This window comes from Pararge aegeria, chromosome Z, assembly GCF_905163445.1.
Source record: "Pararge aegeria chromosome Z, ilParAegt1.1, whole genome shotgun sequence".
In the NCBI taxonomy this organism is placed as follows: domain Eukaryota; kingdom Metazoa; phylum Arthropoda; class Insecta; order Lepidoptera; family Nymphalidae; genus Pararge; species Pararge aegeria.
In genome coordinates, this window is record NC_053208.1 from 992762 (window position 1) to 1016814 (window position 24053).

At 36.2% G+C, this 24053-nt stretch overlaps 1 protein-coding gene across 2 annotated transcripts in view; it reads left to right on the plus strand.

The window, feature by feature from the left end:
* LOC120636503 (1-phosphatidylinositol 4,5-bisphosphate phosphodiesterase gamma-1) overlaps nucleotides 1-19806 on the plus strand; it is a 42717-nt gene extending 22911 nt beyond the window's left edge. For both annotated transcript variants that reach the window (XM_039908009.1, XM_039908011.1), the window contains 6 exons: nucleotides 2493-2674; nucleotides 3971-4148; nucleotides 10892-10957; nucleotides 16652-16840; nucleotides 17223-18039; nucleotides 18956-19806. In XM_039908009.1, coding sequence (XP_039763943.1) covers nucleotides 2493-2674; nucleotides 3971-4148; nucleotides 10892-10957; nucleotides 16652-16840; nucleotides 17223-18039; nucleotides 18956-19227 — 1704 coding nt within the window. In that variant the 3' untranslated portion in view covers nucleotides 19228-19806. The remainder of the gene's footprint in view (nucleotides 1-2492; nucleotides 2675-3970; nucleotides 4149-10891; nucleotides 10958-16651; nucleotides 16841-17222; nucleotides 18040-18955) is intronic.
* Nucleotides 19807-24053: the final 4247 nt, after the last annotated feature.

Genomic DNA, 24053 nt, shown 5'->3' on the forward strand with positions numbered 1-24053 from the left:
CGAGGCTCAAAATCTTAATGAACGCTTTGTATACATTATTGCACTGTTGCGGGACCGATGCCGCGTTCATTGGCGTCCTAATATAACGGATGGATAACATTTGTTCTTGAATTGCTTAAAGACTTAGAAGAATAATATAAAGATCATCCTTCAAGTTCACGATATTACACTGTACTCTTTATTGTTCAATATTTTCAATAACATTTTGTGATTCTATAATTTAACTAAAATTATAAAATCTTATAAATATATATATATATCCTAGTTGTTATTTTTCTTGGCAAAAAGGTCACCCAAATGTGCAAAGTGTATAAAAGAAGTGAAGTGAGTTCAGGAGCAAAGCTGAATACAGGTCAGATTTATTTAATAATAATTCCGGTGCGAGAATGTTTGCTACTTGTATGATATATGATTAGCAGCGATAACGATGGTCCTTATTATGCGTTTTAAGTGTTAACTTCATCGTACATGCTTTTATAATGATGCCCAAGGTAATTTTGGACCTACCAATGCATAAGTTTTAAACAATGTGTTTAAACACATTTAATAAATCGCGGTTTCTATAGGAAGCTTGGAAGCAGGCCGCTTCGCTCTGGCTTTTAGTTTTTTACGATCCGCGATAATCTCGTACGTTTCCTTCAAATTCAACGATTCAGAAAGTTCTTTATGAACAGCTACTTTAATTTATTCTTGTTCATATCCCGGCGAAGTGTATTTTTTTTATAGGCAATGGTTTTCCACTAAGCATCTTACTATGGACTAGCTGCTTTATCCTTAGTGCACGGTTTGACGCAATTTCTCACTCTTATATTCCTCCATTATTTTAAGCGCTGATGTGGCTAATAAAATGTTTATAAAAGAACTGGACAATCCACTACCAAGCCTCAGTGAGCAACGTAGAAAGTAAAGGCCAACAAATTATTCCACATTAAAAACCATGACCTGAGCTATGGACAATACCAGCAAAAAAGGCATAAATATTTACGACAGCAATGTCTGGATTGTGGGTTTGCGCATAAATAGGGATCGGAAAAAGAAAATAAATAAACTTATTATAACCCACGACTTTGTAACAGAGGTGATAACGTTTGTATCAGTGTTTCTGTGGCATCGTAATCCCATAGACCCGTACCCTTGTACTGGGTCGGTAATGGTTTTATATGATGATGACCCAACAAGTTAGCTCAATACCATCACCAGCGAGTGAGATTGCAGTCAAGCGCTAACTTGTAGTGCAATAAAGAAAACGAAGCATCGTGATTCCGTTGATCTGTTACCGGATTATCAGTTTTTGTATATGTTTAAATCGCACTTTCTGTAAGTTTAAGCTATTCAGTTATTCCATAACAAACATTGTAGCTGTAGGTACAAAACGCATAAGCAGGTAGACATCTGTCTTATGATAATAGCACAATAATATGCTAATGTGGGTGACGGGGCGGAAGGTGCAAATAGCGGTATTACATATGCAATGTGGCCGTGAATAAAACAGGCGATTGATCTCCAGTGTCATGTTGTCGCCGAGCTCCGCAGATTATGCGGGAGCATTCAGACCTTTTTGTGTTTATTTAAAGATATATGCTTGTTCGATTCCTTGTATTCTCGGATCACCTGAATCATTACGTGATCAATTTGAAAGCAATACTTGCAGTAGCTTCAGTAAACAAGATGTGGATATAAACAATCGACTTACTAGAATCGATCATAAACTAGTGGCGGCTGTATCATCTGCGAAAGTCATTTATGGGGTTGAGTATACTTTTTTGTCTGCTTTGTGAGTCTTTGGCTGAGGGTTCGATTCTCACAACTGGAATATATTTTTCTGTTCTTGACGATAACTACATTCGTAAACTTGAAACTGAAACTACATAAAAGTGTGTTGATGGCGATAACTACATTCGTAAACTTGAAACTAAAACTACGAGATTAGTTAGAGCAATAATTCACACCCAAGCTCTTTTATCGTTGACGTAGTCCTTTAAAATATGATAGGACTTTTCTATAAATTTACGTTCAATACAAAATTTTAACTTTTTATCTCCAAGATATCAACTGGTACTTTATTGTAAAATTGTTTACAATTTTCTTTAAATGTATTACTTACTTTATGTAGTCTAGTATATGCACTTCTTATGTTCAAATTGTTGCAGTCACATTATCTCTTAAATTTAAATATATTTTTGTATGTTTTGGCTATAGACTATCATTATCTTAACAACTTTAGATTCATCTCTTAATGACTCTCTCGGACCCGTATTATAGATCGCACGAACAGTCCTCATCTGCAGTACGAAAATGCGGGTCACTCTTTGAGGTCTGCCGATAGAAGTGAAAATTAAATGTATGTACATTTATACAGTCTACATATAGCTCATTGAAGTCGTTCGGTGATGATGGCGCGAGAATTTTTGATTCACTCAAAAAGTTCAAGGCGCCTAAAGAAGTTTTCTTCTCAGAAATTCTCTGAGTAATAAGTTGTGGTTCTGTGGCAGGAGTTCCTGATAACCCTCAAGGAGCCAGTTCCGCAGCCGAATAAGCACGAGAGCAAAGAGTGGTGGCTAGGGTCATGTGACCGCACGCACGCAGAAGAATTACTTCGCAAGACTAAGGCGGACGGCGCATTTCTCGTGCGCCCCAGTGAACACGAGCCGAATTGCTACGCGATAAGTTTCAGGTAAACAATACTGTTGTACTGCTGCTACTAATACCACTAGACAACGACCGCCTTTTACTGGTTTGGACTGTTTTTATTAGTTAAAGTTGTGGTCACGCTGTGACCTGAAGGTTTAGCGCTGCTTCTGGAATGCCAAGGCGAGGAGAGCTTGGTGTGCCAATACACCAAGTACGCCGTCGTCGTTCGTTATGCTGTGTTCCAGTCTGAAGCGTTTTGTTGTCGGTGTGTTTACAGGCACATGAGATTTAATAGCTACGTCTCATGAATATTAAGTTTAATTTGCTACACTCCGCGAAAAGCAGGAGAATCTGTATGGTGTAACTTATAATTTCTTCAATCCTAATACTCCACACCGAACAGATCTTGATAAGTTAGTTAATAATTGTTAAGATAACTATTATTCATTGTAAAGTCAACATCTCCTGCAGGGCTAGCACGGGCTGGAGATAAAAATTATATCCCCCAATTATGTGCCCTGACAAGTGATATAATTAACGTGCCCACCTGCTAAATCACTGGAACATGGAATAGGAGTAGTTTAACCCCGTTTATAAATACACATATATTATATGGATATTATTTCCACTTGTGCGCCAGCCCGAGAGTTGATAAAGCTGTGGGAGAAGATAAATTTATATCCTTTCCCCGGGGATATAATGGTCTCCATGCTAGCCGTGCTGAGGATGCTCCGGTTCCGGAGCGAAACGAAGATCTGTTTGGTGTGGAATATAAGGATTAAAGAAATTATAAATTACACCATACTATATCTCCTGCTTTTCGCGGACTATAGCAAATTAGGTTTAATTTTCGTAATATATCATGGATTTCCGCAAAGAAACGCCTGCTATCCAATAGCTACGTCTCAGGTAGATGGGCACAGGGCGGCATTTCGGAGGACCGGTTCCTTGCATGCCCTGCGAATTATTGCTCTGTTTAAAGACGATATTGAACCACTTAACATCAGAGCCATGTGATTAGTCTCCTAATTATAAAAAAAAAATACGAAGCTCCACTCGCCTTCGAATTCTAGAATTTGACCACTTTCATTCGTTCCATATGCTATTATGATTTAATCCGAGGGTTCCAAACGCGCCCTGGTCTTAGAAGAGCCCACAACAAACTTAGCCGGGTAAATGATTTTTTTTGTTATCACCATCTTCCAGTCAATTTAAATTAAGCTATGAAGCTAGAGCAATTCACACCCAAGCTTTTTTATCGTTTAAATAATCCTTAATGTTATAATAGGATTTTTCTATGATTATTATAAGATCAACGAGTGATCCTTCTTGTATGCAGAACTGAAAAAGAGATCAAGCACTGCCGTGTCAGGCAAGAAGGCCGACTTTATGGGATGGGCAGTGTCAAGTTCGAGAGCTTGGTCGAGCTGGTGGCATACTACGAGAAGAATCCTCTTTACAAGAAAGTCAAACTGTGGTTTCCAGTTAACGACGAGATCGTGCAACGCATCGTGGCGGTAAGTCTACAATATGTTCAATAGTACAATCTTCTACTTCTTGCCCCACGTTATGTGGGATTGTATTGGTTTTGGCATACTACATTATGCCAACTTAACTCTTGTTTTGTCGACTTCCCTGTTCGTAGTGGCAACGGGTTCGATTCCAGGCAGCGGCGATTTAGGAATTCAAAATTTTTGATTTTTGTATTCTCTGTTCTTTCCGACAAGGACCTGTCGTTTCGTTTCGTTTCGCGTAATTAAGGGTTAAATATGTAGTGGAATTAAAAAAAAATGAAGAATTTAAGTAAGTACCAATTAGTGTCCTAGTTTGTTTAAAGATTTGAATTAGCTATTTAAGTTGTATAATAGCAGCAACTTGTACATATACTGTATATTGCCACACTTAATTTTCACGTGTGTTAACACAACTAACAACATCGCACTGTGTGTAATTTGCATCAATATATTTAAAAACAAAAAAAAAATAACAGCATGTAAATAGCTTTACGTTAGTCTCAATAGATTGACAAAAGCTAAAATGTGCACTAACAGCTAATCTCTGCAAAACAAACATTTTAATATTCGTTTAAGAAATCCTTTTATATACTATCGATACATTCTATCAGCTTGTCAGAAGTTAGAGCCAAATATTTTTTATTAATGCCATAAAGATTTAGTGAGATGATGGCGATTACTTCAATGCGCTCTCTTTTTCAAAGAAGAAGCCTACAATAAACATAGCAGGGTATTCAAAGTCAAAGTCAAAGTCAAAAATATCTTTATTCAAGTAGGCCCACAGGTGGCACTTTTGATGCGTACATAAGAATTACACGGTAGTGAGATGATGGCGATAACCATTCTTATTCCATTCTTATTGTTATCACCATCTCACATTATCATTTAGAACTATTTAAAAAGTCCAGGTTACTTTTTAAATAGTTCGAGTTCGTAGTTTTAGAGTTATAATTCATATCTAAGCTTTTTAATCTATATTTTATTTATTTGTAATCGTTAAAAAAATACTTTACTTTTAATAGTTAGAACTCCTCTGTGTCAGTAGTTTTAAATAGTTCCCCGCTGGGTGGGCAGTTATTTTGTCTTACCCACTGCATACAATATTGGCTGAATTAGAATTCTAAATGTTCTTAATTCTGTGGTCTAACCTATAATTAACACAGAATTTATTTAATTAGTAAAAATAAATAAAAAGAGTATTGATGAAAACCTAACAAATAGTTAAAAATTCAAAAAATCTAAATCAGTAATTGTTTTGGCTTACTTTCGGTAGGTTGCGTTTTCTAGGTAGCAAAAAATTACCACGGCCACGTTTTTGTATAGAAGAACCGCCTTATATTTGCACAGTTGCGTTTTTTATACTTTTTTATTCACACGTTTGGAGAATTTGCAGTGCGGCTGTGAAAATTCAATACATCGCGAGAAAGTACCCAAAGTGCAGCGAACGTTCAAGGAACTTTGGAAAATAAAACAAATAACTCCGGTGTTTATAAAATTCGCAGCGGTAAGTACATTTTCATTAGTAGCTTAGCGTAGCTTGATAATTGGCAACGCCGCATCTACTGTGGCCATTTTCCAAGAACCAGGTTTTTTTTCTTTCTTATGATTTATAATAAACATAAAAAATAATTGCCGTGCGTGAAAACTTGAAAATGGATCGACCGATTCGATTTATGGGGTGATTTAGACGACTTTTTTTTAAAGAATCCTTGAAACAGCCGAAACTTCCAAAAAAAAACCCAATTCGTACTTATATAAGTATACGAAAGTATTGGAGTTTCAATAGATGGCATTCCATTTACTTAACGCTAATATTCGAAATATTTACCAACAAAACAATTTTACGAGTGACGAAGTTCAATATACTTTATTAAGCTTCAGCTGGAATCCTGTTGTATTTGAAACAAAAAACCATACAAACTTAAGCACTTTAGTTTCTTTTAAAGCTATTATTTATTATGGAATTTTACAAGTAATTAAGACAAAAACTTTATCACCATAAACATAAGATTGAGATAATAGATCGATATGCGTAATCCACATAATAAAATCTGATTACCCATTCAGTCTGTAACATTATTAAAAATTTGTATTAGTATGTATCATAAGTTATTAAAAAGTAGTATTAAGCTGTAGTGGAATAGATTTCGAAAATCTTTCTAGACTTGCCTGCGTTAAGTCTTTGGCCAGACTGACTGACAGACAACCTAAAGTCGGAGAAATTATAGAAAGTTGGTATAAAAGTCTTGACATTTTACAAGTTATATCCATGAGAGTTGGTATTTTTTAATAGGTCAGACTTACCAAAACTTCAATTCAGTTATTACGTTATTCGATACTTTATGGATCAAGTCGAAATATATGAGAGTTAAGCGTGTGCAGACGTGATGTCGCTTTGGTTGATGCTGCAAATAGACAAAGTCGTTATGAGCCTTCATTGTGTAGGAATAGCTCGGCGCACACCTCTGCTGCTATAAAAGAGTGGCGCATGGAGTTCAAACCCGCCAAGCTGCACCGATGTGTGTTTAAAAATAAACAACTAAATTCTGTTTCTTTCCTTGAGCCTCTAAAGTGTGTTATAGAAAAGGTGTCTTTTTTTATAATAATTATTTATAAAGCCCACCAACCCGTTTTGTAGCAGCTTAGTCCCTAAGCTCTTAATAGTTCTTTTCTATGAAAGGAATGAGAGGCGCATTTACTATTTTTGGGTTTAGCAGTGATTTAGTTTGGGCATTTACTTCAAATAATTTCCAATTAAAATGTGGTTTTAACTTTTGTGATCGCTTATATTTATTGGTAATTTAGGGTTTTTGATCAGCTAAACAATAACATGTAACAATAAAATGTGCTGTTTTGGTAATTACAATAAAGGTACCCGATTGATACGTTTTAATATCACCAGGTAGTTTTTTTTTTTATATAAGTGTCAAATCTACCGCCCTATCGATTCTATCGAATCTATCTTCGCAGGTGAAAAAAAATAAATTCAAGATCAACGAGAAAAACTCGTCCAAGAAACGTGAGCGCCTGCGCGCGCCCCCTCCTACCCCAGTCCGTAGGACCGAAGGACTACTAAGTAGATTCAAGAAACGTGTTGGCAAGATCACTAACGTAAGCTACAAATCTGTCAACGCTCTTCTTCTTCCGAGACGGCTCATTGATGTTTTTTGCTCTGAAAAGCTGCTTTTAGGAGTTTCTTTTATCTTTTCCTGGAAATGTACCATTTTCTTTGACCCTGTTTCTTAATCGCTCCTCTCATTTCATCAACACATCAACTAATGGACGTCCAGTGCTGGACAAAGTTTTCCTCCTCGGATTTATTAATACCAGACATTAACGTGGCACATGTGTCCAGCGGTTCATAGACGCGTCGTCTTATGTGGTCCGTTACCTTAGTGGGGATGTACCATTTCTGCGTTGCGGTGCGGGGTCGCCACTGCAGCAGTTTGGCACCCCAGCGTCCATCTCTTATTTGATCCATTTCCATTCAATTATTTTTACTTGTGAACCTAAATTCTATATTAATTATCATGATTCCTTTGTGTAATTCTACAAACATTCATCGTTCGTTTTATGTTTTTTGAGTACATCCTTACATCCTTTACGTTGCCCAAATTACTTATTCATGGCTGTAGCGGTTAAAATTTATTTTTGTTATGGGGCATTCAGGCAACGTTTAACTGTTGAACTCTTTTCGTCAGGAAGGTCCTACGATGTGTTCTCTTTATTCTAATATTATTTTTGTTACGAGGCGCTGTTCCGCGGACGATGGTCGCAGTTACCGTCGCTATGTTGCGTTAAAGCTGTAAGTAATATTATTAACATTTCGTATCGCTTACAGTTGTTTTGCAGCGTTTGTAACATAAAAGTCCTATTGCAAACGGCGCGAGTTTCGACGGTTTTCGGATATCGAAATACTATAAAGTTAAAGTAAAATCAAGTATTAAAGATACTACGAACTGAATCTTTAGAACAACGAGTTTCAGCACATTTTGTGACCTTGTTTCTGTACTCGAAAACTAAAGGACGCGTGATTTGCGATGAAAAAGGACACTATGATTTTATCCCCAATCCTCTAGAATTGTATTGATAATTTTACAACTTGTAATTGATCAACAAACCTTTAATTTATAAAGGAAATGTTATTTTTATCAGCTTCGGCTAGATTTGTTGTGGTCAAATACCACAACAAATTGTTAACCCTTGTTTATTTATTCTCAAGTTGAATTGAATTTATTTACCCATGAAATCTCCCTCCTATAATATAAGTTTTTTTCAACAAGTAAGGTTTTGAATTATAATTTTGTAGCATAGAATTTATATAATAGTCAGCTGTGTATCTACTTTAAGTAGCTATTGTATTTGTTTTTATTTTCTAATGAAACAACGTCGATTCTTACCTTTAATTTTTGTACAATTAATTTCTGTTATGTTTTATTTTTCATATGATTTTATTTTGTTACTTAATATATTTTTGTTACAATTAAATAATTTTGGAATTTCGTATTGTTTTATTTTTACGCTGGTAGTTTAAAGTGCCATTTTATTTTACAGTCGAATCCGAACGCTTGCTTTTTTGCACCTATAAGTTTAGCTAGATTATACACTGGTCTCGCTAAAAATCCCAAAACTGTTTGAGTACGAAAGATCAAACGTAGGACGATATAAACTGGTAACATCTTAATTAAAATAAGTTGTTATTGTTTTAATCTAAAGCCTGAAAATATTTTCAGTTACATTTCAGTTTTTTTGCTACGAAAGTATTTAATATTTATATTTGCAACGTTAGTTTTCGAATTATCACGAATCGGCCGTGTCTCTAGCATCCCGAAGTATCGATCACCGACGCGGCAAGTACAAGATCACTTATCGCCATGTTCTGTAAGTTCCATCATAATAGTATAAAAAAATTTAATATTAACTTGAATTTTTTACACCAGTCCGACTTTCCGCGACTGTCAACTTTTTTTTTATCAGGCTATGATAGCCTGATAAAAAAAATGTTGACAGTTATATACGATATGATACGAAATCATACGATACGATTTATAATTAATATCTTTTGTGTAGTACTCTGTTTTAAGGATTTTTGGCTATTTGCGTCAAACCCGTTCCTTATTACAACTAGTTTCGCCAAAGGTTGGCTGCGACAGATCGCTTTAGCGATAAGACCGCCTTTGCACACCTAAACTAGTTTTTTATTAATTTTATTTTTATTTTATCTATTAATTTTATTTTTATTTTATCTATGTGTTTCTTTTTGTATTTTGTGTGTTCAGTAAAGAATTTAATAATAATAAAATATTCAAAATTCGTATTTTTCTAGTTGGCCTAATATAAGCACTTTTTAAACGTCAAGTTTGTCTGTTTATAGTGTACATATACATAGTGTACGCATGTAACTTTAGTAGTGTACTACTATTTTTATGATATTTATTGTGTTGTTGAATAGTGTGTACCACTGCAGAGTTGGTATAGTGGTTAGCATATTCAACTGCGGATCACGAGATCCCGGGTTCGAATCCCGGGTGAGGCCAAAAATTGGCAGGTATTGTGTATTTTCAATTAGAGCACGTTAAGCCGTATGTCCCGTTTATTATCATTTACTTGTGATAATAGTCGTTCAAGCCTACCAATCAGCTTTGGAGCAGCGTGGTGGTTCTATGCTCTAAAACCGTATCTCCTAAGTGGCCTGCGCCCAGCAGTGGGACTTTAAAAGGCGGCTAGTGATGAAGATGGTCTGTATTACATTTCATTTTCTTTTTCAAATTATCTGTAGATATATGTGTATGTAATATTGTTTGTACCTACCGACCGCCTAGGTGCATCTATAACTTTCTTTCTACGCCTTTGGTTGCCCGGAAGTGATCGCTATGCAGCGATAAGGCATCCTTATTGTACCTTAGAATGTACAATAAGGATGCCTTATCGCTGCATATCTACGTACGTACGTACGTACTTTACGTATCTATTGTATGTCTCGTGGTTTCTGTGTGGTGTAGAATACAAGTGTGTACATGAATTCATTTGTTCAGTAAATGCTGAAAGAAATATAATGTTGCTTTGTAGTTATTTGTCACTAGTGCTTGGTCGGTTTCATTGTAGTGACGTTCAATATGTGTACCCCATGGTTTGGAAATTGCTGCGCATCTGTGAGTTCTAGATTTTACTTTCCGAATGTACAAGATGTTATTTATAATAAATATAAGAACTTAATTTTTTTTATTTAATAGTTTTCAGGTAATTTTAGGTACCGCTTAGCTTATTTAAATATTGTAACTATGTAATTAGATTTTTTTTTTTTTTTTCGTTAAAGAACTTCGTGCCATTTTATAAGTGAGATACAGCCTAGTACTTAATCTACTTCCGGAGTAAGCTCCGAAAGTAGAACTGAAGGCTTCCAATTTATTTTGGACCACGTTTAAGTCTGCAGCTCGGGTTGGATCTGGATGGAAAAAACAGTAATCTCGATCTGCGCCACCAGGCTTTAAAGGTCTCAAAGAAGAAGAAAATACAGTCTAGTAGCAATAGGAAGCTATGATTTCTCATTTTTATTCTCTACTACGATCGAGCAAACGTAGTTAAATATTATACTGGTTTCTTACATATTTTAGTTATTACCATAGGTACCCAGAGAGTTAACAGTTTCCTTGTTCGTCTCCGCAGCTACTATTTAAAAAACAAAATAATAAAATTTAAATAAACAATTTAATTGAATCTATTATTAATATACGTGTGTGTTTTAGGAGCCGGACTACCAAGTCGTGTACGGAACACCCGGCTACATGGACCCCACAGCTTTCATGTCCAAGGTAAGATTTGATTTATTTTCATGCTTAGCGACCCAAGCGAATTCTAGTACGGAGAATACTTATTGTTTCTAAGTAAACAAAAGAAGACTATGAAGTGTAAAACATCATCACTGCTGGCAAGACTGCGTTTAAGCTCTAACAGTATCCTAGGGGCTTACTACGACCGCTAAAAGCAGTACTATTTTTATTTTACAGTTTATTTGACTTACTTTGACATCGGTATATTATACTTCTACGGTTTGTCCGATTAGTACTTTTTTCTATAAACTTATAACTAATGACTTGAGATAAATGGTTATAAATAATTATTACGTAGGGGGCAAACCACCCTGTTAATTTTTAAAACCACTCTGTTATATCTGCAGTTTGCTAAGCGAAAATCTGAAATCATAAATAGTGCTGACGGTGCTGAGTGCTTCTGAAAGAACATAAACTATTTATAATCTATGTTTTTTTATTTTATTCCAACCAGACATTTTTGAGTACTATTGTATGTTTTTAACCCCTACGCGTCGGGGGGATATAAATTTGTCGTGTGTTTGTGTATATGTCTGTGTATGTGTGTTTATGTCTGTCGGGCTGTGGCTTCGTAATTCCCGAACGGATAAACTTATTTTGATTTTGTTTTTTTGTTTGCAAAGGTGAATTAGTCAGGAGTGCTCTTAGCTATGTTTGTTGGGTATCTTTCCAAGATGGCTCCGTCACAAAATGGCGGAAATATAATTTTTCACACCTCCCTCAATATTGGTATCAAATGAAAGGGCTAGACTAGTAGAATAATTTACACGATATTGAATGTCGGGATTTTTAAACATTTTTAGTTGATATACCTATATCTTTTAATTACTATAGTCGATAAAAAAGAACGCAAATTGCAACTTTGCTAGACGTCGCTATTGAATCCGGCCATGTCACGGTCTATAATGAATGAATGATGAATTTATAGGCTTTTCCTTCCAAGGTACGGAACCCATGGTGCGAGTCCTCCGACGTTGGCTTTTAAATATTATTATAGCTAATTAAAAGGGTTGTAATTTTATCTCTCGCGCTGTGTCTTACAGGCATTGTGTGTATTGGCTGAATTTATGAAACTCTCTCTCAAACTGCGTATTTTAGCCAACAGTTAAATATTGTAAGTTAATCGATACTCGACCCTCTGGTTTTTCATGACTTTGAAATTGCAACAACACGCGTACCTCCATTTTGTTTTTTAAATAACCTCTTCATTCAACTTGGTAGTTGCATAATATAGAGATCTTTCCAGGACATTTCAAGTTTGACGTCAACAATTGCTGTCAAAGCCGGGATTAATTTTATGGTTATGTAAAGGTGAACACACACTATAACGCTTTTTTATACTCGTAATGCTTACTGTGGTGTTCGTGAATTCTATTCCTTTTTTTTTATTAAATTGCGAGTTAGTAAAGGGGAGTAATCGTTTCTGTTGTCACCTTACCAAAACATTAAATCGGCGCGAATAGGCGCGACTAGGGAGTAACTCAGATTTTTTTCTAACGCAAATAACGCTTACGTCAGACGTCTGTATAGTTTCCGCTATTTAAAAATAAAAATTTGGATTGGTCGTTAATATATGCCCTATACTCCACATTTCTTGACTTGTACGCCAGCTAGTGGCAAATATCATAATCAATATATTCATAATATACTTGTTTATTTATTACTTTCGTAATTAATACATTTTTTTATAAATTTTCTGACGCTTGCGACATTCTATAATATTCATCGACAAGGTTATATTGACATGTGCTGATCTAACCTTCAATTTTCTACTCTTAATTATACTATTTAACAAATGAAAATATTTATAAAATGTGACAGTGATATTAATGAATTTTAAATGGAATATTAAATAAAATAGTGAATATTAAATAAAATGGCGAAGTCCCAGGAACTTTTTACTCTTTCATCAATAAATAATAATAAAAGTTTTACTTCAATGGTACGTGCGTAAAGGTTACTTTTTTTTAAATCAGTTTTTCTGCTCATATTAACTCTTAAGTTAACCGTTTGTCTGTAACTACAAACAAAATACCGAAGAATATTCATGCTTGTATCGTTAATCGTTTTTAAATAACCCGTTCTACCTGTGGGTATCGAAATAAAAGTCAGCAAATCGATGAACTCTTGGAAATCGATCCTGGCATAAAATCCGAAGCGCGCGCCACCGCGTCGGCTGTTGCGTTTTTTAAGATTCTTATTTGTGTTGCTCCCCGACTTTGCAAAACCAAGCAAACCACAAAAATTTCTTTGAAAATTTTTTGAACCTTTATTTACTGTGCGAATGTTGTATGCAGTTTCATGGTTTTAATTTATGTAATTCCTGTTTCACAATTCCTGCTGTATTGGAACTCGGAATTGTTTTTTATGCAGGGTGAGTAAATTATTGCTGCTGCAAATAACGTAAACAAAGAATTGTTCTAGAAATTAACACAGAGTTTTTGACTCGCGTATTATAGGTCTGCAGTGCCTTCATTTCTCTTTTGTTTTTAACTCAGAATCGATGTTGTCTCAAAACATATTTTTCTTTTGATACGAGCCGGCTTTAAGCCATGCAAATGATGTTGCATCAAACTCGTGATTATTCCATTTTGTAGGTATTATTTCAATTATGTGCAACCGCTCTCAATACTGCTTCCTCATAAAGGGCATAATGTTGATGCATACTTTACAAATACGCGTTAGTTTAGATTCACACTTACAATGTTTTGAATAGTTTTCTCGATTTCTGGCCAATTTGATCACACGCATCCTCTTAAACCTCACAGCAACACACAGCTTAGAAAGCACTCTAATTAATGTCATTGCCACGTCACAGTAAGCATTTCATGCGAAATTATAGAACTTCATTGTTTGACTTACATAACGCGGAAATTGATTTAATAAATGTTACTATCGACGTGGGGTGACTAGTACTTCAGATGTGCATCTTACGAGATAGGCTGACAAAGCGCATTGCGCATGCGCGGGGGTTCATTCGAGGGGGAATACGTGGCAAGCTCAAGTCAAGATTATAACGTCACGCCACATAGACTATGACAGTCGGGACATTGACATGCAGTGGCGTTCCTAGGGCTTTGAATTTGAGCAAGCCCAGTTACCTAAAGGACAAATTTAACTCGTCATGATCTCTAAGTCACCATTCTTGTTGTGCTAAATGACAAACAATATCAAGAAATCTTTGAAAAACACTACGATTAAGGTCAGCACGCGTATCATGATAAAGAAGTTTCTTTGCAATGTTTGCCAAAATTAAAAAGTAATCATAGAAATCCCAAGTGTTTCTTTGAGTTCTGCTCTCTGTAATTTTTATGATTCCTCGTAATTTATGTAGTAATCAGCCGCGTTTCAACCATTATTTTCAATAGACAATAAAATGCAACACCATCAAACAATTTTTAAATTAAAAAAATTTACCTGTTTTTCGCCAATTTTTTTCTGATTTCGCCACAGAAACGTAAGAAAACAAACCAATAAAATGCACTATTCAACTCAAAAAACAATGAAAAACTCCTAACTAAGTAGTCTAATAATGAATCTGTCAAGTGTCAACTAGTTGTAACGCAAATAATAACACGCGTGAAGTTGTTTCATTTCGCTCGCTGGTCATCTTCACTAACTTCAACTCGCAATCTCGCATTTGATCTCCATACTAAATTATTAAATAATCTAGATTGTCTTTGCTAAATACATTGAAATTTCTATGAGAGAGAGAGAGATAAAAGCCCCATATAAGCAAATGAGTGTGAGCGAGACAAAGCAGGACCTACGATCGCGTACGAAGACACGCGAAGAGCGCGATAGTTCGGCGTGTTGGTACCACAGAGTCTACCTGCCAGAGTAACATTATTGAGCAAAAGTTAAAACATTGTATTTATATCCTCATTGCTAAAAGTTTTCATTATTTTGTTAATTTCATTTCGGAATAGTCGAGAAAAACTTAAAAGAGATATTTATTGTAACGCAAGCCCGGCTTTTCGGCTTGTATGGTAGTACCGCCACTGTTGACATGTATCCTACAAAAAGAAGGGACAATTAAACTAAAAAAAAAAACATTGAGGGTTCACCACAGACAAACTGTTTAATTAACTTCTTTTATGAATATTTTATGCTTTTGAAATAAACTTTCAGATCTTTCATTTGATACCAAAATCAAAATTATGTATGAACACTTTCAATGATTGTTGATTATGGTTTAGTTCGTTTTTAAATTTCACTAAAAGGTGTCATTACGATTGCGTTGTTACAAGTTTAACGTAATTAAGGATCAGACGGCTTTGATCGCCGCAAAAAGAAGATATGCTATTATTGCTATATAGTTACACATTTTCTCGATAAAATAAAATTGTTGTACCTCTAAAGAAAATTTGAAGTTTTTTATAGCAAACTAGCGTACCCAGCCCGCTTCGCCGGGCTAGATTTTGCTTTATTTTATTTAAACAATAAACTTACATCATTAAATTTCTAATTTAAGTCTCATAATATATTAAATCATTTATTTCTCTCCTTATTCATTCTCTTCTATTCTCTTCTCGAGCGGGTGAAGATCATTACACCCATGTACACCCAACAATAGAATATCATCATAGTAAATAAAAGCTATATTTGACAGTTTGACCGTTCAAAAATAGGAGTGCTCCGATCGTCACCAAACTACAGGATTACACGCTAGGTCAATCCGGAGATTGCCTGAAAGTTTCATTGAAATCGGTCCAGCTGTTTCGGAGCCTATACGGAACACCCAGACACTTTCTCTTTTATGTATATATAGATTATTAAAATTTTGGAAATAAATAAAAATATTATTTAAGTAGACATTATTGAATAATTGGGTTATTTGAATATTGTTTTTATTACGAATTTAATATGCCCATATGTCTCCAAGTATAACTGTAAATACACCTCGAATCCAATACTAAATAAAAAAAAGAACTTTGATTTAGTACTCAACTCGTCTCGTCTTTTGTTTATTGTTTATTGTTATTAGGTACACAAAACAGGTAATAACTAAAAGTAGATCTAAATATAAGTAATAACAAGTTTTGTTCTAAGCTACAACCCAAAGTATGTGTACACAACTTGGAATTAAATTAAACAGAAAGTAAAGATATAATTAAAGTTGAAACAAAAAAGAAACACTTAAATAATAATATATATATATTATTTCCCTAAAGATTATGTGGAATAGTGCTTAATAATTTGATTTTTAAAAATATTTATCCTTTTGTTAAAAATGTCAATATTATGATTACTTGATACTAAATCATTATAAAGGCGGCACATGCGAACGATGGGATTGTAAAAGGAAGTATTGTTCTTGTAGACACTTAGGGAAAATGGTTTAAAATATTTGAATCTGGGATTAACGCGAGTATTTATAGTAATGAGCGAGAGCAAGACGGAAGAATCAATTTGGGAGTTAATGAACGTCTCTAGAAATCTCACAAAAAATCGTCATCTCAAATCATACATTTCTACGACGCATACTTACATGACATCTCGTCATGTCACGCTCTTAAGCCAATTAAATATCACTTACTTTACCTACCACACTCCGGAGAAGTCATTCTGACCATGACCGACTACAGGGCAATAATGAGGATGATAGATAAACTGTACCTCTAAAATCTGGGAATTCTTCACAATTACTGGGACTGAGTGAGAGCTCTGTTACAGGTGACGGTTAAAGCTCTTTATGACTACCGGGCGCGTGAGACCGACGAGCTGTCCTTCTGCAAGCACTCTATCATCACCAATGTGGAGAAGATGGAGGGGGGCTGGTGGCGCGGCGACTACGGCGGCAAGAAACGTTACTGGTTCCCCGCCAACTACGTGGAGCAGTTCGAGGGGGACCTGCCTGACATCGTGAGTAAAAGCGTTTGGCCGACCCTTGCTATGCGCGATTCTCGTCGTACGTTTTGTTTTTTATGAGTCTTTAAAATCGATTTTTAAAAGTTAAGGCTATCATGAATTCTACACGATTCTTCATCACCTATTTTACCTATATAATAGCATGGTCAATAGTTGAAGCTGTTATAGCGCATTGGGTAGGAGCTCAACTTCACTTTCGGGGAGCCGAGTTCGAATGCCAGCACGAACCTCTACATTTTTACAAGTTATGTGCGTTTGAAGCAATTAAAATATCACTTGCTTCAACGGTGAAGGAAAACATCGTGAGGAAACCTTCATGCCTGAGATTTTCTTACACATGATGATTATTTGCTTATACATACTTATTTTGTGACAGTATTGCATGGAGACCGAATCGGCCCCGCTGGGATCCTTACAAAAAGGAGTAATCGACGTGGTCGGCGCCGTAGTAGAGCTGGTCCTACTTGACGACGGAGTCGGGTCCCGTTGGCTCGTGCGCATTCAGAGCCCTACGATGTGCATTCCCTTCGACATGGCCGCGCCCAACCGGGAGATAGCCTTCGAGTGGCTCACGGCCATCAAAGAAGCGGCTCAGAGCGCCAATGAGAAGTCTCGCAAGCATAAAAAGATGGAGCGAGCGCTCCGGATCGCAAGAGAAATATCCGAGCTGATTGTTTACTGCCGCTCCGTTCCATTCAACCAGGAGCGTCTCACGAGGACGGGATTCGTGTTCACTGAAATGTCCTCCTTCAACGAAACGAAGGCCGAGCGTTTGATGTGTCAACAGGAGACGGCATTCTTCCTACTGTACCACATCTGGCAACTCAGCCGCATCTATCCCAAGGGTCAAAGGATCGACTCGTCAAATTACAACCCGGTGCCGCTCTGGAACGTCGGCTCACAGATGGTTGCCTTGAACTACCAGACGCCGGACAAACCTATGCAAATTAACGTGGGCAAGTTCAAACAGAACGGCAATTGCGGGTATGTTCTGAAACCCGAGGTGATGATGCTGGAGGGCTACAGCCCGTACCATAGCAGCTTCGTGGAGAAGCGAGTTCGCCCGATGACGGTGAATGTTAACGTCATCCTGGGGCGGCATTTGATCATGGCGAGCCGAGGCCCTTTCGTCGAGCTGGAGATCATTGGGGCGGAGTACGACAATGGGTTGAAAATCGGGACGAGGCCATCAAGTAAGTTCCTTTACCGTCTACCTTGTTACACTTCTGCTGGTGGCGTGCATACAGGATATGCACAGGAATAAATCTTACCCTTAAATTTTTATATTCTACTGCAGATTTTTTCCATTTTATGTCATCTGTCCGCTTAGTGAATACCCCGTGCATAACCTATATGCTCACATCTGGCTTCTGTGCCATTCCTTTAATATACAGACCAAATCTTCCGAAAGCTCCTCTGATAGAAAATTACGGTGATGCCTTAAGCGGGACGCGCCCGCATAGAAGATGCATATTCACTCTTGACCTTGACGTCGTTGCCAACTTAAGTCGCGTATTAGAAACCAGCAAGCATAGCGCAAAGAAATTCCACGAATTCATACAAAACTTTCGTGTATTTAATATAAGCGATAACATTATATTGAAAACTTCTCGACGTAGCGAAGTGGGCTTATTCCATCTCAATTTTTTCTGGTTCCGAATTGCCGGCGCGGACATTTCTCCACTAATGCAACCGAAGGTAGAGCGCACTGCCTCGAAGATGGCTATTCACTCTTGATATTAAAATATCCATACAAATCGAGAGGGAAACGGAAGATCCAAAAAAGCGCATATTTACAATCTGTTTTTTGTGTGGTTCTCTCATCAAAAATCCATAATCAGTCAGTGGCGTTTGCATGCGGATCTTTTTTCTCCCAACTTCCGCAATATGGCTATCAAATGTAATGGATTTACTCGCACAATCCACTATGACAAATTTTAAATACAAGATGGCCGCCCTAACTTAACTACATGTGTGAATTTACTTGTTTTAGGCTTTTTACGATATATATGTTTATAATTTCGCGTCAGGAGTTTTTATAAATTTATAATTTAATTTAGTGTTATTAGTAGTTGCATACAATATAATCTCCTTTTACATCTTTTCCAGCCGAGAACTTCACCAATCCCATATGGAATGAGTACTGCGAGTTCGTGGTGAAGTTTCCCGATTTGGCATTGCTGAGGTTGGCTGTGATGGACGAGGATATTTTCGGAGACCCCTATGTCATCGCCCACGCTGTCTACCCCCTGACCTGCCTGCGAGGAGGTTTTCGGAGCGTGACCCTGCTGAACGGCCACTCGGAAGAGCTTGAGGCATCGGTTTTACTGGTGCACTTTACTTTCACGCCAGGTAAAATGGTACCTGTGACCCCAGCTTAATACGTTAAAATGTTGACGTATTAAGTTATATAGTTCGTCCGCTCAAATAGACCGCTGTTTCCCCCCTGGATATTTTAGAAACTATAGTGCAATGTTGGTGCTTTAACAGCGATTGTACATTACATACCGAGTCTTTGAAGTAACCGACGCCCACCTTTCGGTACGGCGGCCTTATTCAAATATTTGAGCGAACGAGCTATTAGAACTGCTACGATACCGCATATCCGACATCGACTACTGCTACGATTCTAATGACCGATAATGTGGACCTGAAGCCCTTAGTGTAAACTTTCGAGTATAAGTGTTATTCGAAGTAATGTTTGTTATTTGTCAATACAGTATATAATTTTGGCTAACAATACAAAAACGAATACGTCACGTCACGTCAGATCACTTAAAGACTTCACGAGGTGTCGGAAAGTTCTCGAGTTAACTGTTTTTTGTGTTATTTGATTGATTAACGTAACTATGACGTTCGTGAACTTGAAAATTTGCACTAAGCCACAGGACGCTCTTATATTGTTTTGGCGTAAGTACAATAATTTGTACGGCTTTATCCGGCCAAAACGCCAAAACTATATCAATTAGGCACTATATTATATAACAAATCATCATAATATACATCACAGCTTTGCATTTAATTTAAGTTATACTTTTCTTATAGTCAGTTCGACTGCAATATTTTTTTTTGCAACTAGTTCGTATAAATATTTTTCTATACATTTTAAAACATTATATAGGTACGTACGTATATAAAGAATATATCTATTTTGTGGGACAGAATTGAAAGATATATGCGGTATTTCTATACAATCTATATTAGATAAATGCATATTTATATTTCTGCTATAGTTATGCGGTGAGTTACCGGCCAAAACCCGATATAACAAAACTATTTTTTGTTCTTAATACACAAAACTGTTATTTTAATACACTTTCAAGTAAGCCCTGCATTATCACCTGATGATAAGTGATGATGCAGTCTAAAAGGGTAGAGGGCTAACCTATCAGGGAGTTATGGTAGTCATACGCCTCATCGGTTTCTACGCGACATCGCACCGGAACACTAATCTTTGTCGGAAGGGTGGTGACTAGCCACGGCCAAAGCCTCCCACCGCCATAGAAAATACAGAAATTGTCCATACCGGAACCTCCCACTTAAATTCATAGCGCTCTCCGTTGTGCCAGGGAAATCGTCGAAAAGTAAATTGAAGACACAGAAAAAGACAGTATTGTGGCCTAATTAAAAAGTGGTGTAAATTATTTAAAAGGCAAATTGACACAAGTCGGTTACTGAGTGGATGGTGGGAGCTACTTTCGGGCAAGACAGCGGAGCAAGTTGACTAAATTTTTCGTAGAATAAATAAATTTTTCGTAATAAAGTCTAGCGGAAGTTTGAGCTTATCTTTGGTGTAGTGTCTGGTGGGGGGCTTTGGTGGTGGCTAGTTACCACTCTAACGACAAAGCGAGTTAGCGTTCCGGCCCGAAGTCGCGAAGAGACCGATTAGGGGTATGGATTTAATTTAAACTGCCATACCCCCTAATAGGTTAGCTAGCTACTATCTAAAACTTCATCATCACTTTCCACTAATTTATAGTGGAAATAAAAAAAAAATCCCACAAGAATTTATACTACGCTGAACAAGTTTTTTTTTTTTTGGCCATAAAGAATCTTAATGATTTACTACCTTCTAGTGTACCCGGAAGAGTCGCCTACACCTTGAAAACCCAACTGGACCCCAGTTGGGTTTCCCAGTTGGGTTTCCCAGTTGGGGTCAGAGACAGTACATAATGTTCCTCTAAATCTGTGAAGTATTACTTCTGTTTTCATTTACACGTATATACATTACGGTGAAAGTTAAATACAAACACATGTTACATGGATAATGCGTAATATTTTTTTTAAATATAACGAAATTAAACGACAGTTGATTCTGCATAAGTTTGCCCAAAGGCTCTGCTAAGACAATTGGCAATACAATCTGCGGACGCTGGCTCGTAATAAAACAACCCTTTAGCAGAAATATAAATAATGTAATAAGCTCTATATTCGACTGTCAGGGACGTAAAGATTTGGCTTTAAAGTAAAGGAAAGGTGTGATATGTCTTGAACGACCCCATTTTTACGATGAGTCGTTCAAGAGTAGCCGGTGCCAACTCTTTTGTAAAACACATCACAATACATTAGTATACATCACAATTATACAAATAAAGTAACATAGAAGACAATTAATTTAATTAAATAGTTTTGGATGACTGTATTATACATGCCAAGAATTATCCTCGCGCTGAATATTTTGGAGAAGCGGTGAAAACCACTTTAAAAAGCGGCTTTGAGTAAAACGAGTTGTTTAAAAAATATATATGTATTACATAGTCTCATGAAATTTGTTGAACCTTAAGTGAAAGTTCAATAAATGCTTTTATTTAAATTGATAATGATATCTTTAATTAACAAATGTTATTTACAAATGCCATTGAAAGGATCGTATAGGAAACAGTGTGAAGCTTTAAGCCAAATTGCAAATTAACAAGTAGGTATATTTTTAAGAAACGAATGAAAACTTTTATTCTGTTTTCTAACTCTAATAAAATAAAACTATTTATAATATTACAAAAGATTTGGCACCAAACTGTCTATACGGACGAATCAGAGTTCTTAGTGTAAGTTTGCGAACATATTTTATAACCATGCGTGCGTTTTAGGAGTATCTCGCATCGTGAAAAGTACTCGTGTTTGAAGATACACTTCAAACACGAGTATGGCTTCTCGCTAGCTTTCCACAACCATGGTTGCCCATATACCAAAGAGACAGGTTTTGAGAGAGCGGGCCTGGTTTTATAACAAAACGCGGGCACCCCAAAGCTATAACAAGAAGATGGTCTAAAGTAGAAAAATCCTCTTACTATACAAGTTATATGAAAAATCTCGCAGACCGATTTTGTTACCATTCTACGGCATGCTCAAAACTAGAATGCGGTTACCAATAAAGTAGCGCAATTAAAATACATCCAATTCCAACGCATACAGACGCCATTGTCTCTTTAGTTCATAGTAGATCTATCTTTTGTAATATTATAAATATGACGGCCGATTGGCGCAGTTTGCAGCGACCTTGCTTTCTGAGTCCAAGGCCGTGGGTTCGATTCCCACAACTGGATAATGTTTGTGTGATGAGCATGAATGTTCTTCAGTGTCTGGGTGTTTTATATATATATATTCTAAAGTATTTATGTATATTATTGATAAAAATATTCATCAGTCGTCTTAGTACCCATAACACAAGCTACGCTACGTAGTATATTTATTATTTATTTATTTATCTCACGAAGACCTGAAAGCAGAGGTTTTATTTAGACAGATGTTTTCACGTCTGATGCTAACAGTCCCTCAGCGTGGCAACTAGGCGCACAAATCTTTCATAGTCAAGTAAGATTATAGTAATACTAATTATGTACTTCTAAGAAAAATCGATACCTGTGAGTGAACATGGTGCTAATTTTGCTGTAACTAAATTGACAGTCACAGTAGTACTACCCTCCATAAAAAAACATTGTGATTGGCATAGCACTAATTTAGGCCGTAGATCCGTTTGGTATTTTATAGATATTTGTAGGTATTTATGGAAGTTATTTGATATTATTATATACAATTTTATACTTAACATTAATTGTAATGATGAATTTCTTTCTTTGTACAAAAGAAAGTTTGGTTTTGTTGCTTTTTTTTTACATAAATGCGCATGTCGGTACTTTGCGCTACTGTAGCCTCGCTGTATAGTCTTCGTGAGATAGGTCGAACTGAAAGCTTACATTTCGAACACTGATAGATATACGAGTAATGTTAGGATATAGAGGTAGCGGTAAGATATATCTATACATATACAAGGCTAGATAGAAAGGGGGGTAAATGGAAAAGACATCAAAAGTATCACTGCTACCTGATGTAGAGAATTTATTGAAAATTTACAACCGTAATTATATTTTACAATTAGACATCACATTTACAAGTATAAATAAGTAAGTAAACATTTATTTTTCAGGAAGTTTTTACTTAAAAGATGTTGGTAAATTTTTTCATGATTAGTCCACTACATTCGACTAAAATAGTGTGCGATTCATTTTATGGATTAGACGCAAAATAAATATGTGTGGGCTTGTTATCATCCCATTTTACCTTTTAGGTGATGGTTTGGTTGACACCGCGTATTTTTGAAACTTTGTTTAGATTACTGGCTAATTATTGAGCCCCAGGAAAAAGTTTTTATAAAACTAATACTGTTATACCCCATCGGAATATTACCCCTTTTTCGACCAGCCATGTATATAAAAATAGATATATATTAGGTTTAGTATAGTTTGAAACGATAGTGAGGCCTCTGTTTACGGAAACGAATTTATCTGACATATATTTTGTTCTAATTCTTAAAAACTAAATGTTGGCAGTCCCATATACTTGGGTTTACTATTTAAAAATTATACAATTATATTATTTTAAGATTAATCAATCACTTTTAAATTTAATTCATGCTTATATATTGCATCTACATGCCATATATATGTCTTAAATATAAATATATATATATTAAATATAATATAGGATTAATTTTATCGACATGGAGGAATTGTAAATAACCGCGGGCGATAAATACCTCAATGTTATAGATATCAAAAGACAAACAAACATTGGTATGGCAACCCTCCACTGCTACGCCTTAACTGGCTGATTGGAGTGTAATAGTAAGAATAGAGTAGGTATAGGATTCCGCTACAATTCAAATTGTAGCGGAATGATGGCAAGAGGCAACCCCACGGACACTAATCGG